The 14,342-nt window shown below is 38.7% G+C and overlaps 1 protein-coding gene across 1 annotated transcript in view; it reads left to right on the plus strand.

Annotated features, from left to right (window-relative positions):
- The first annotated feature begins 304 nt into the window (after nucleotides 1-304).
- The window catches only part of ADAMTSL1 (ADAMTS like 1), an 890,629-nt gene continuing 876,591 nt past the window's right edge, over nucleotides 305-14,342 (plus strand). The window contains exon 1 of the mRNA XM_054583189.1: nucleotides 305-514. Coding sequence (XP_054439164.1) covers nucleotides 425-514 — 90 coding nt within the window. The 5' untranslated portion in view covers nucleotides 305-424. The remainder of the gene's footprint in view (nucleotides 515-14,342) is intronic.

Raw genomic sequence — 14,342 nt, forward strand, 5'->3', positions numbered from 1 at the left:
TAAATAGAAGCCGGCAGGTATTCCCGCTCCCCCAAAACGCGCACCCTGGTCCCTGCCTGGGCGGCTGGGTGTCTGCGCTCTCCGCCTTCGCTGGGCTGACCGAGGAGGGGAGGAGCAGGAGCCGGAGGGGGTGCTGGGGGGGTGGGGGTTGGAGCGCGAACCATCCCGAGCCAAGACAAGCAGCACATTCACAAATAAGGCCCCCACCCCCAGCGCACGCGCTCCCATTTAAAGCAGCCGGGCTCCACGGCAGCAGGACAGCTCAGAGAACACGGCAGCCGACGCAACCCTGCCCCGCAGACTCAGACCAGGAGTCTGTCCGGCGGTCGCAGCCTCCAAGCCTCCGCAGCCTGCGCGGGAAGCGGCTACAGCCTCCAAGAAAAGGTCTCGCCTGGGACTGCCCCCTCTTCCTCGCCGGGGGACCATGGCACGGAAGCTGGCTGCGCGCTGGAACTGGATACTCTTGGTCCGCATCGTCTGCAGCACCTGGTACCTGCTATTTGTCCCTGAACAGGTAGGGCAGTCTGCGCTTCTTGCGTGCCTTCCCTCTCCGGGCATCTTTCTAGTCTGTGCTACGATGGAGAGCGCTAGAGTTGGGGCGCGCTATCTCCAGTGAGTGTGTCTTGAGACTGCGCTGCCACCCGAGATGGGACAGGTGGTGCGGGGTTGGGGCTAAGGCGGCCCCTCGCGGCGAGCTCTGGGCTGGCCGGGTCAAACCTTCGCTGAGCCTCCTGGGGCCCTATCCCGGCTTCCCGCCCCTGCCGGGGTCCTGCCTCCAGCTGGGCAGAGTCAGGGTGAGTAAGTAGGCGGCGCCTGAAACGGGGTGCGGCCTTCTCCAGGGGAGCCCGCGGAGACCCCGCACCCCCTCGTGGAGCCCGTTCTCTCCTCCCCGGCGGAGGCTCTGGCGGCACTGGGGAAGCTCAGGCGCTGGTACACTCCCCCTTACTTTTGTCCTTTCCGTGACCGGTGAACTCTGACATTGTCACCCCAGGGCCCCCGTTGCGTGTTGTGGTGGAGCACCGTAAAACGTACAGGCGCCAGACCAGGTGTGCGCCCTGGTGTCTCTGTGGCACAGCAAAGGTGATTCTGGCCGGTGCACGAAGACTCCTCTTCACCACGCCCCTTTTGAATTCTCCTAGGGGTGTCTTCGGAGCCAGAAGGGGTTTAGGAATTGGGGAGTTCTCCTGAGTTGGGTGGCTCAGGCCCCGAAGTGGCACAGAAGGGTCCTGGGAGAGTCTCGAACTCACAGTCAGTTGGGCCGCAGTTTATTCCTGAAGAACCCCGGAGGAAGCTGCTTAGGGAAGGGGCAGGTGTTAATCAAACCGGTGATGCATGTAGTGTCTTTGGCATTCAAACTTTCCAGAGTCAGGTAACTTTTGATTAAACCTCATGATTTAGGCAGTTTGTACATCATTTAACCTACATAGATTTGCTGTTCACAGTATTACTTGGGTAATTCTGGGAAAATGCCCAAATCCTCTTGGCCGGAATTATCGCCAGATAGCCTCCCTTTCCTCTGTTTTGCTTATGGAGACTTGTCCAAATCAAGGGATTTCCTTCTCTTTTACTTAACGTTTGAAACTTGTTTTGGATCTTTATTTTAATGGTCATTTTGATTGCAGTGGTGCACTTTTTGAGGCTGAGCGAGGACCAAGAATGATGGCTAACGAAGGGCCAGGGCAGGCTGACCAGCAAGAAATTTTCAACAGGGAACACCTGCCTAGATTGGAGTGTGAAAAGCATTGCAAAAGCTTGCCTTAATTATCAGGAAACTGTATTCCCAATATGCTTTGCTCTGTGGCAGGGCTTCTCAGAGGTGGCTGCGCAGGAGGATTGCCTGTGGGAGCTCCAGGAACTCCCAGAGCCAGGGCCACGCCCTGGCTCTTTTGCATCAGAGTCCTTGGGGGCAGAGGGTGAGGCTCCTGCACCAGAATTTATAAAGCTCCAGGTGATTCCACGCTGCAGCTGGGCTGAAAGCCACTGTGCAAAAATCTGTTACAGAATCATGAGCCCCCAAAACACTCAGAAGAGAACAGCAGAGAGGGCCTAAGAGTCAGGCTTAGGAGACCATCTCAACATGGAGCTTCCAGACCTGGCTATGTCCCTAACTAGCTCTGTCCTTTTGGTTAAGGCTCCCTGGAATCCCATTTCCTCACCTGGAAAATGAGAGCTGCTGGCCTATGTTTGTGAAGGTATTGGCAGCTTCGAGAACACCAGGCAGGTTGACATCTAACCCAAATCAAGACAGAATGTGGTCTTGTTTTGAAATATCCACAGGGGGAGAAATTCTACCTTATCCTTGAGATTTTGTTAAAATACCAGGTAATATTTAAATCCAGCAAAGATGCATAATGTAGGTTCTTAGACCTGTGGTGTTTTTGTTTTGTTTGTTGTTTTTTCCCCTACTTGACCACTCTGCCTTTTTGGGCCTGTTTCAAGTCATTTGGTGCTTTCTGGATGTTCAGGACAAACTGATTTTCGTAGCATTACCCACCTGTTCTTCCTTGCTCTGCTTGTCAACCAACTTTCTTCTGGATGAAGATGATGAAAGCAGGTTTAAGCTGCGTGTGTGTGTGTGTGTATGCATTGGAAGTGGTTTATTGTTTAACTCCAAATGACTTTTTCTAGTTCCATTCGGCAGGGCTGCTCTGCACATGTGAGGAGCCTGACTAAACTTGTCAGGGAAGGGATAGAAAAGAGTTTAAAGTGGTAGATGATTCTGTCTCCTGATAGAATACAATACTTTACAGTTAACTTACTCAGGTGTTGGTCAGAAGCAGCTGATCTCGCAACACTTTCTAATGTCCTCACTTTGTTTATTTTAAAACCACATGGGTGTTATATCTAATCTGTCATTAAAATGACCAGAAACTTGAAGACACTTAATATCAAGAAGAAATCATTCTATCACCAACAGCCAATGCCAAATAACTTGAGTTTTTTTTTTTAGAATTTATACATTCTTTAAACAGTTTTTAAGTCAAAGCATTCATACACGAAGTCATGGCTATCAGAATTATCAGGCCTATACATATGTTAGCCATAGTAAAAGGAGGATCTGTGTTGAAGAGCTTCTGGCTCCCTACCTTGCATTATACCTGAGCTTTATCCTCCAAAAGTCCAAAGAATGATTTAAATGCAAATAAAAATCTCACCATTTCTCCATTCTTCTCATTGAATTTCTGCTTTTGTTCTGGCAAAATTACCCCCCTAACTTGCAAGATTCATTTCTTTCCTTGTGACACTTGAGGGTAGCTCACTACTTAGATTCTTATGAAACTGATTATTTTAGTGATATCAATTTCAGTTCACCAGCTGAACCCCAAATTCATCCCATTGCTGAAATGGCTCCTAGGTAAGGACCTAGAAAATTAGAATTTTAACCACTAGGAGTTATCACCTACCTAATGATTCCTATAACCCATCTGTACCAATCCCCTGTAAAAATAAATAAGGTTGTAGGAGAAGGTTGGGGCTGGATCAGCACAAATCCACTGCTATTGCTTAAAAATGTCACTTAGTGGCAATTCATATTCTTTTGGTGATATATCAGCGACAGCTCATTGAAATATTAAGGTCGAATATTTTCATTTACTCTGCATTCTAAATTGTATTCTTGTTAGGAATTCAGTAATGCAAGTAAATAGTTTCAGGGTGGCTAGAAAGAATTTGTGCCTTTACAGGTACCTGATTTCCAGCTAAAAATTTTGAAGAAAATAAGACTGGCTTTGTATGCTCTTGCTCTTGTTTTATTTTTTCTATTTTCATTTTTAATGTGATACTTTTGCATGGTTAAAAAAATATCTCAGGGTTTATAAGGAAATACCAGCTTCTTGTCTTACTCTCTCTTGCAATCTCAGATCTCACAGCCCACAGGCAACATCTTTTGTTTGTCTGTTTGTTATGCATTATTTTGAGGTATAATTCATGTGCAATAAACTGCACATATTTAAAGTATATAGTTCAATAGGTTTTGACAAATGTGTGCACACAAAACCGTCACTGCCATTTCCTATTACCCTTGGCAATCCCTCCCTGCCCCTGCTGGCACCCGCCCTCACCAGGCAAACAGTGACCTCCTTTCTGTCACTGTAGATCGATGCATCTTCTAGACTTTTATAGGAATGGACTCATACCATAGGTAATTCCCCCTTTTAATCTGTTTTTTCTTTCATTCAGCATAATTGTTTTGAGATTAGCCATGCTGTAGCATGCATTAATTTATTTCTTTTTATTCCTGAGATTTACATTGTATGGATACGCTATGGTTTGTTGTCTATCATCATTCCCCTATTGATGGACAGTATGTTTCCAGTTTTTGGCAATTATGAATAAAGTTGCCATGAAGATTTGTGTAAAAGTCTATATGGACATGTGGTTCCATTTGTTTTAGGTAAATACCAAGGAATGGAATAGCTGAATCATTCGTAGGTGTATGTTGAACTTTTTAAGAAACTGTCAGTTTTCAGAAGGTTGTACCATTTTATTTTATTTTTTATTAAATTGAATGGAATAACATTGTTTAATAATGTTACATATATAAATTTCAGGTACAACTTTTAATACAACATCCGTATACTCTATTGCATGCCCACCACCCAAAGCATAGCCTCCTTCCATTACCATGTATCTGGCCCCCTGTACCCTCTTTATTGTCCTCTCAAACTATTTCCCCTTTGGTATCCATGATTCTCTTTGTATCTCTAAATTCTTTTAATTGTTGTTTTGTTTGTCCATTTGTTGCTTTCTGTTTTATATCCTACATGTGTGAAATCATATGGTTCTTGTTCTTTTTCTTCTGAATTATGTCACGTAGCATAATACTCTCAAGGTCCATCCATATTGTCACAAATGGCACTATTTCACCTTTTTTATGGCTGAATAGTATTCCATTGTATTTATGTACCATATCTTTATACAATCATCTATCAAAGGGCATTTAGGTTATTTACATGCCTGGGCTATTTTGAATAATGCTGCAACGAACACAGGGGTACATAGAGCTTTATGAATAAGTGTTTTCAAAAAATTTTGGATACCCAAAAGAGAAACCACTGGATTATATGATGGTTCTATTTGTAATTTTTTTGAGGAACCTCCATACTGTTTCCATAGTGGCTGCACCAATTTATATTCCTACCAGCAGTTTGTGAGGGTTCTCTTTTCTCCACATCCTCTCTAACACTTGTTATCTTGTCTGATTGGTAACAGTTATTCTAACAGGTGTGAAGTGGCCTGGTTCACATTCTTACTGACAGTGTATGAGATTTCCAGTTCCCCTGCTTCCTTGCCTATACCTGGTGAGGTCAGTCTTTTATGGCAGCCATGCCAATAGGTATAGCAGTAGCTTTTTCTGGGTGTTTGAAATTCCCTAATGATTAATGATGTTGAGCATTTTTTCATGGATTTATGTATAATCCATGTATCTTTGGAAAACACTTCTATAGAAATATTTCATCCATTTCTTATTGGGTTTTTTTGTTTGTTTGTTTGTTTTACTGAGTTCCTGAGAATTCTTTATGTATTCTGGCTATAAGTCCTTTATCAAATGTATCATTTACGAATATTTCTCCCACCATGTGGCTTCTCTCTTCATTTTCTTGACAGCGTCTTTTGATGGGCAGAAGTTTTTAATTTTGATGAAGTTGAACTTATTGCATTGTGGTTTAAAACCACAAAAAATAACAAAAAAACCCCTCTTGTTTTGAAGAACTATTTGTATAGCCTAGATCACAGATTTACTCCTAGGAATTTTACAGTTTTATGTTTTATATTTTGTATATGTTTTATTTTCAGTTAATTTTTGTATATGGTGTAGGATATGGAACAAAATTCAGTTTTTGGGGGGGTTTTTTTGGCCTATGGCTATTCAATTATTTTAGCACTTTTTTTTTTTTTTGAAAAGGCTATCCTTTTTCCATTGAACTGCCTTTGTACCTTTGCTGAAAATAAATTGCCACATATGTATGGGTCTTTTTTGGATTCTCTTTTCTATTCCAATTAACTACCGTATTTTGCCATATATAATGCACTCCCATGTATAGTGTACACCCACGTTTTTGGCCCAAACTTTCAGGGAAAAAATCTTTTAATTTTTTAATTCAATCTTTTATTTATTTATATTTAGAAACAAAACCAATTACTGTATTCCAGGGTATTATTTTGCATATGGATATGGCTATTGCTTTCTAGAATTATACTTTTAATGCATAAGTATAATTAAAAGAATTAAACACTTTTATATAGATAAGGAATTAGTACTTCCCATGTAAAATGTGCATCCTTATTTTTCCCTAAAAAATTTGGGCAAAAAAGTGGACACTTTACATGGCAAAATGCAGTATATATCTACTGCTATGTCAGGACCCCCCTGTCTCGAATACTATGGCTTTACAGTATGTCTTGAACTCAGGAAGTGTGATTCCTGCAATTTTGTTGGTCATTTTGAAGGACATTGATTTGGTTTTCCCATATGAAGTTTAGAATCACTTTGCCAATTTAAAAAAAAAATGTGTGCAGGGATTTGATTGGGGGTGTTTCAATCTGTATATTCATTTTGAAAGAATTAGCCTCTTATTATTGGCTAATATTGAGGCTCACCTCATAATCCCTGAACATTATATAACACTCTATTTAGGTCTTCTTTAATTTCTCTGAACAATATTTGGCAGTTTTCAGTGTGTAGGTGTTACATATTTTGTGAGATCTATAGTATTTCATATTTTTTATGCTTTTTAATATGGCCCTTTTTAAAAAAAATTTGTTTCTGATCATTCCTTGTTAGTATTTAAAAGCAACAGATTTTTATGTGTTCTTATTTTCTGCAACCTTACTAAACTCATTCATTAGTTGCAGTAGCTTTCTGGTATATCCCACAAGATTTTCTACACATATGATTGTATCACATGCAAATAGAGTTCTTCTTTACCAATCTGGATGCTTCTTATTTCTTTCTTTTTGTTTGTTTAATAAACACTGGCTAGAATCTACAGTACAAGGTTGACTAGAAATGGTGTGAACAGATATACTTGCCTTGCTCCTGATCTTAGGGAAAAATTGGTGGTTCACCATTAAGTATGGTGTTAGGTATAGGTACCCTTCTATAGATACCTTTCAGGAAGTTCTTTTTATTTTTCATTTGCTGAGAGGTTGTTGTCAGACATGGATGTTGGATTTTGTCAAATGCTTTATTTGAATCTAATTATCATATGCTTTTTAAAATTATTGTTTATAAATATGGTGAATTAATTGATTGATTTTCAAATATTAAATCCACCTTACCTTCCTGGGATAAACTCAATTTAGTTAAAATATCCCATTTTCTACATTGTTGGATTCAATTTACTAGATTTTTAAAAAAGATTTTATTTCTTTATTTTTAGAGAGGAAGAGGAGAGAAAGAAAGGGAAACATCAATGTATGGTTACCACTCACGCGCCCCCTACTGGGGACCTGGCCTGCAACCCAGGCATATGCCCTAGACTAGGAATCGAAACGGTGACCCTTTGGTTTACAGGCTGGCACTCAATCCACTGAGCCACACCAGCCAGGGCCAATTTACTAAGTTTTGATTAGAATTTTTACATCTCTGTCTATGAAAGATATTGGTCAGTAGTTTTCTTCCAATGTCTTTATCTGGTTTTAATATCAGGGTAATGCTGGCCTCATATAATAAGTTGGGAAATATTCCTTTTCAATTTTCTGGGAGAGTTTGTGAATGATTTTTTTCATTAAATATTTGGTAGAATTCATCAGTGAATCCATCTGGACCTGCAGTTGGCATTATGTGAAGATTTTTTCTTTTCTTTTCTTTTTTTTTTTTACAAACTTGAATTCTTGAATAAATATAGGCCATTCAGGTTATCTGTTTTGCCTTGAGTTACCTTTGGTAGTTTACATCTTTCATGAATTTGTCTATTTCATCTAAGTTGTTGAATTTATTATCATAGAGCAGTTCATAATACTTTATTATCTTTTTAATTTTTTTAAAGCATGCACTTACATCACCTGTATCATTCGTGGCATTGATTATTTATTCATTCTTTTTTCCTGATCAGTCTTCTTAGGGGCTTATCAATTTTATAGATCTCAAAGAAGCAGTTTTTGGTTTTATGGATTTTTCTCTATTGATTTGTTTTCTATTTTTTTCCTCATCTTTATTTTCTTTTTCCTACTATTTCATGTTTTATTTGGTCTTATTTTTCTAGTTCCTTAAGCTGAGGTCATTATATGAGACATTTAGTGTTTTCAAATATGTGTTTAATGATAAACATTTCTTGTCTGCTCTTCTCGTGGCATACCATAAATGTGTGTGTGTGTGTGTGTGTGTGTGTGTGTGTGTGTGTGTGTTTTAGTTCAATAAAACTTATTTCCCTTTGACTTCCTCTTTTACCCATGGGTATTTTCAAATGAGTTGTTTAGTTTCTAAAAGTTTAGAGATTTTCCAGATGTCTTTATGTTAGTGTTTTCTAATTAGTTCCAATGTGGTCAGATAACTCAGTTTATATAATTTGAATCCTTTAAAATTTATTGACAGTTGTTTTATGGCCCAGAGTATGGTCTACTTTGATAAATGTTCTATGTATATTTGAAAAGAAAATTTTTACAAATTACTGTCTTCTAAGTTTTTCTGATCAGTTTGTTATTGAGTAGAGTATTGTATAAATGTCAATTAGGTCATGTTAGTTGAGAGTGTTGTTAATATTCTGTATCTTTACTGGTTTTTGTATACTTGCTGCATCAATTATTGAGAGAGGGATCTTGCAATCTCCATCACCATTGTGGATTTGTCTATTGCTCCTTGCAGTTTTATCAGTCTTTATTTATTTTGACTTTATAATTGGATGTATAAACATTTATTGTAGACTTATGATTTTGGTGAATTGACCCTTCTGTCATTATTAAATAACCTTCTCTTTCCCTAGTAATTATCTGTGGTCTAAAATTGACTTTGTCTTCAGCTATATTATTATTAGATAATGTTTTTAATTCTTTTAGATTTTTCATGTGATAGACATTTCCATAGGTTTTTTTTTTGAATCGAGGTGACATTGATTTATAGCATAAATTTAAAGCATACATTATAGTTCAGTATCTGTGTTCACTGTAACTTGCTTACCACCAAAGGTGTAGTTTCCATCCATCACCATACAATTGATCCCCTTCACTCATTTCACCCTCTTTCATATTCTTATACCCTTAATGTGACTTACCATTTTCCATTAGATTTCTATTATGGTATGATTCCCTAATTTTCTTTCACATCCTATTTTCATCAATCTTTCATTTCCCTTATCACATTTTAAAGACTCAATGGTCAGTATTACCAGATTGTAATGGCTACAATATGCCAAGCAATGTATTAAAATTCTATTTTTCTAGTATATTCTCATTTTTAAAAAACAGAAAAAAACTTAGATTCAGACAACATTATAGTGATTACCAGAGGGAAAAAGGGATTTGGAGCGGTAGTAAAGGGTAAAGGGGGTTAAAGAAGAAGATTTGACTTTGGGTGATAAACATACAACGTAATATACAGATATGTATTATAGAATTGTACACTTGAAACTTACAAAGGTTATTTTAACCAATGTCACCACAATAAATTTAATAAGAAAAGAAATAATAATAATAAACAGCTTTCTTGAGATATATTTCATATAATTTTGAAATATACAATTTGCCCATTTAAAATACACATTTTAGTGGTTGATTATATTTACAGATATGCTCAATCATCACCACAGTCAATTTTAGAAATTTTTTTCACTTCCTAATGAAACATTTACTCTTTAGCTATTACACTCCTACTCTCTACCCACCTCTGCCCCAAGCAATCACTAATCTACTCTCTTTCTTCATTGAATTTCATTCCCCATCCATTTCATATGAATGGAATCATACAATTATGTAAACTTTTGGGATTGATTTCTTTCACTTAGCATGTTTTCATGGCTCATCCAGATTGTAACATATATCAGTACTTGATTCCATCTGTGCCTGAAAATTATGTTGTTGTACGGATAGACCATCTTTTGATCATCCCATTGTCTGTGATGGACATTTGGATTGTTTTTGTTTTTGGTTGTTGGGAGTAATGCCGATATCAACATTCATGTGCAAGTGTTTGTGTGGACATATGTTTTCATTTCTCTTGGGTAAATATTTTAGGCTTTGTAGGCTATAGTACAGTATTTGTTATAACTCTGCTGTTATAGAACAAATGTAGAAATAGACAATATGTAAATGGTTGAGGCTACCAATAAACTATTTACAAAAACGAGTATTGGGCCAGATTTTGGCCCCCTGGACATAGTTTGTGGACCTCTGAACTAAAGTTTCATGATGCTGTGCCTCGGTGTGGGTAATTTAAATTCAGTATGTTAAGTTCTTATGGACTTTCAATGGATCTATGTTCTTCAGTTCAGGGCAGGCTTATTTTCATATGTCTGTGATAATTTCTTAGCCAGCATTTCATGTGTTTGCTTTTTGTGAAACTCCTGTTAGTCAGTTATTAAGCCTCCTGAATCAACCATCTGTCTTTTAAAATCTTTTCTCTTGCCTTTATTGTTATATTTTGTTATACTTTCTAAAATTTTTTCTCAATTTTATTTTTCAAGTGTTCTTTATATAGATTTTCAGTGAATATTTCTAGTTGTGAGCAAAACGCCACACACCCCGACCCCCTTTTGTGACATCGGGGTCTCCAGGTCTGACGCCTTTCTGCACTTTGGCAGGCCAAATGGTCTTGCTTCTCACCATCATATCCCTGTGCAGGCACAGTTCTGTTAAGTCAGTCACAATTCTTCCACCAGTTTTCCATATTCTAAAAATTTATTGGCATCTTTTATCTGTTGTCGTCTGTGTTCCAGCTCATCATCTTTATTTACTCTTATTTTAGCAGACATTTGGGGAAGAATAGAAAAAAGATGGCGTTCAATCTGCCATGTTTAACTGGAGTTTGCACTCTTTATTCTTTTATTTCTCTTTTCCTGTCTTGATTTGTCTCCAAATCCCCTTAAAGTTCCTTCTGATTGTTATGCACACTTTTCAGATCGTTGTCCTTTTTTTTCCCCAGAGTAAATGTAAACATTGGTCCATTTTACAAAAAGGACACTAGACTTGAATTCTAAAGACCTTGGTTCTAGTTCTGGATATAGTGACCCTCTGTGTGCCTGAGAGAGTCATATGGTCTTCAGGGAAGGGAATCAATGCTTGCCGCCTGCTTGCCGGTTGCCAAACGTGATAATAGGTACTTTCTCAATCCCCGCTTTTGTGTTCTAGATTTAGATCCTTCAGTAACTGTTTGTTTTCTATTCTCTGCTTAAGTAGAGTCTAACCTATTTGCTCACAAGTACAACACAGAAACATTGTTTAACAAATGTTGATGTTAATATTTGGAAACAGTTTTATGAGAGAACATGGAGTTAACATGATGTAAAAATCTGGCCATAAAATATCATATGTGGTATTAACATGTATTCTCTAAGGTGTGATTGAGGTTTAGCCTTTTTTTGTGGTAAAATGAATGAGAAAATAATTTTGAATAGCTGGTAATTCCATATCAGTTTTAATATTTTATTTTGCAGTAGGATGATCTCTAAGCAGGGAATTGTGCATTTTGGGGAGCGGTGGAGTGGGTGGTGCAGGAGCTGCGTATTTCTTTTCAGCTCTGTTCATGACTATAGGATTATATAGCCAGAGGAGCCTTAGAGATTCTTGAGTATGATGGCTCACAAACTTCATTACGTGTAAGTCAGTTTGGCTGTATCACACAATTCCAGCGGTCACCAAAGATAGAGCTGTCCAACTAAAAGCTGGGAAGCTTTTAAATGACTCCATTCTTAGGGATTCTGACTCCATAAGGAAAGGACAGGTCCTAGGAACCTGCATTTGTTAGCTACCCCTTTCCTCTCACCCACATATCCACAGAGGATTTGGACACAGTTGAACCATGGATCACGTTTTGGAAAACACTGACTTGATCTGCCTTATTTATGGGTGTGAGAAATAATGTCCTAGGAAGTTGAGCGACATGTCCCAGTTTGTTAGTGGGAGAGGTGGGAGTGGACCACACGTCTCATAACTCCGTTCCATGATTTTTCCCACCAGAGCATACACTGTTATTTTAGTGTCTAGTTACATCATGAACTAAAGATATGAACCACCAGCTTAAAGTGTCTTTATTTGTAGTAACCTCAGTTTTTTATAAATGGTTTTCAGATGTTTGGGAATAGCTTTAGCTCTCAGTCACTCTGCCTGCAGCAGAGGAATGATGGAGGAGAAAAAGGAAAGGAAAACCCTCAGCCTTCACCCCACCCCCCGTCACACACATAACCTGCTGGAAACTGGCTTCTGTGTATTTTCTTCTCGAGTCATCATGCCCCTGGAAGATTAACAGATACTTATTTAGAAAACTGTCCAAGGCATCCAGGAACTTGACACTTGATGAAAGGGAGAGTACGTGCTGCGGAACACCTTCTCTCCTCAAGTGCAATGTAGCAACTGTTGCTACATTCTTGGAGGAAAGGAAGGAAATGTTTCGTGTGCCTATTATTTAGATGTTCTCCCCATCTCTGCCACAAACCAGCCAAACAAAACACACGCTGTCTTCTGAGTCATGCACAGTCTATGATGCAGTATTACACATGGGAAGGAAAGAAGTTTTCTTCACTGCTAACGATCATCATTAAACATCATGTACACTGTATGAAAAATGATAATTGTGAATTTTCTTTCAAAAGTCAGTTGTACAGAAATAAAGTTTTTTGGCTATTAAAGAGTATTTATTGATGTATGCTAAAATTCAAATTCTCATGTTCTAATGTTCCTTTTAAAACTCGGTATTAGTCAGGGTGGGCCAGATGATGCTGTAGTAACAAACAAGCCCCCAATCACAGTGGCTTATAAATGGCTTATTTCCCCATTGGGCCGCATATTCGGTGTGGATGGTCAGGAGGGCTCAGCTCAGTGTGTGTGCTCAGCAATCCATGCTGACAGCAGCTCCGTCTCAGCCCGCGTGCTCCCAGAGCTGCCCAGGCAGGGAAAGGGGAAGGCCACTCGACCTTCCATGGGCTGTCACACGCTTCCACTCAAAGTGGGAGGTACAGTATCTGCCCACACTTTATAGGCCAAATTCAAGAGAGTTGAAAGTATATTGTTACCATGAACCCAGAAAGTTCTCTTTCTTGCCTCAGTTTAAGCCTTCATAGCTTTTCCAAATTTCCAGGCTTCTAAGATGTGGCCTGGTTGTTTAACTTTTCTGGCTGTGTGTATATACCTGAATAGAGGTTCGCTGACATAACTGTAAAATCATTTATCATTTTCTTTGACTTACCCATTTAAATTTTTTAAACATTTATAATTTGTAAAATGCACATAAAATTTACCATCTTTAACCATTTTCAGTGTACTATTTATTAGTGTCGAGTGCATTCACATTGTTATGCAACCAACCTCCAGAACTCTTTCTCATCTTGCAAAACTGAAACTCTATAGCCGTTAAATAATAACTCCCCATTTCCTTTGCCCATGGCAACGGCCATTCTACTTTTTGAATTTGACTCTTGGTACCTCATTTAAGTGGGATCATTACAGTATTTGTCTTCTTGAGATTGGTTTATTTCTCTTGGCATAAGGTTCATCTGTGTTGCAGCATATGTCAGAATTTTCTTCCTGTTTAAGGCTGATTAATACTCTTATTTACCACAGTTTGTTTATTCATTCATCTGTCCATGGACACCTGAGTTGCTTCTACTTTTGGCCATTGTGAATAATGCTACTATGAACATTGCTGTCCATTATGTTTTATGTGCACTTATTCTGTGTAAAAGAGAAGCAACCCCTTCTTCAGACATCTGATTTACTGTTTGAGAGGCCCAGGAAACAGTTATTTAAATGATGGACTAAGAAGCTCACTTTGGGAATCTTCTGCCAATGGTTACAACAAAGCTAAGCAATATACCACCCACCTCCTGTGCAAGTAGCCAAATCATCAGAGCCAGTGGACTCTTTTGGTCTTGTGCGTAACCTGCAAATTTTGACATTTTCCAAGATAGGAGACCATAGGCAGCGAGCGCATTGTTTTTCCTCTTAAGATCCAGGAGCATGGCAAAAAAAAAAAAAAATTATTTCCTTCCTTTTTCTACATCTGACTCAAACACTGTGTGAAGGGGGGTCAAATATGAATCAATGTATAAAATGTAGGCATGCAAATTAATTGCATGTATAGCACAGATGCGTGGAGGGGCAGGGTGGAATTTTGGGAACAGTGTTGAAAGGAAAGGAAGTAGACCAAGATCCAAACTCTGCTTGCTACTTGCTAATTGCATAGTTTTGGACAA

Source organism: Pteronotus mesoamericanus, unplaced genomic scaffold, assembly GCF_021234165.1.
Source record: "Pteronotus mesoamericanus isolate MK-2021 breed Mesoamerican mustached bat unplaced genomic scaffold, CSHL_Meso_final contig_73, whole genome shotgun sequence".
Lineage (NCBI taxonomy): Eukaryota > Metazoa > Chordata > Mammalia > Chiroptera > Mormoopidae > Pteronotus > Pteronotus mesoamericanus.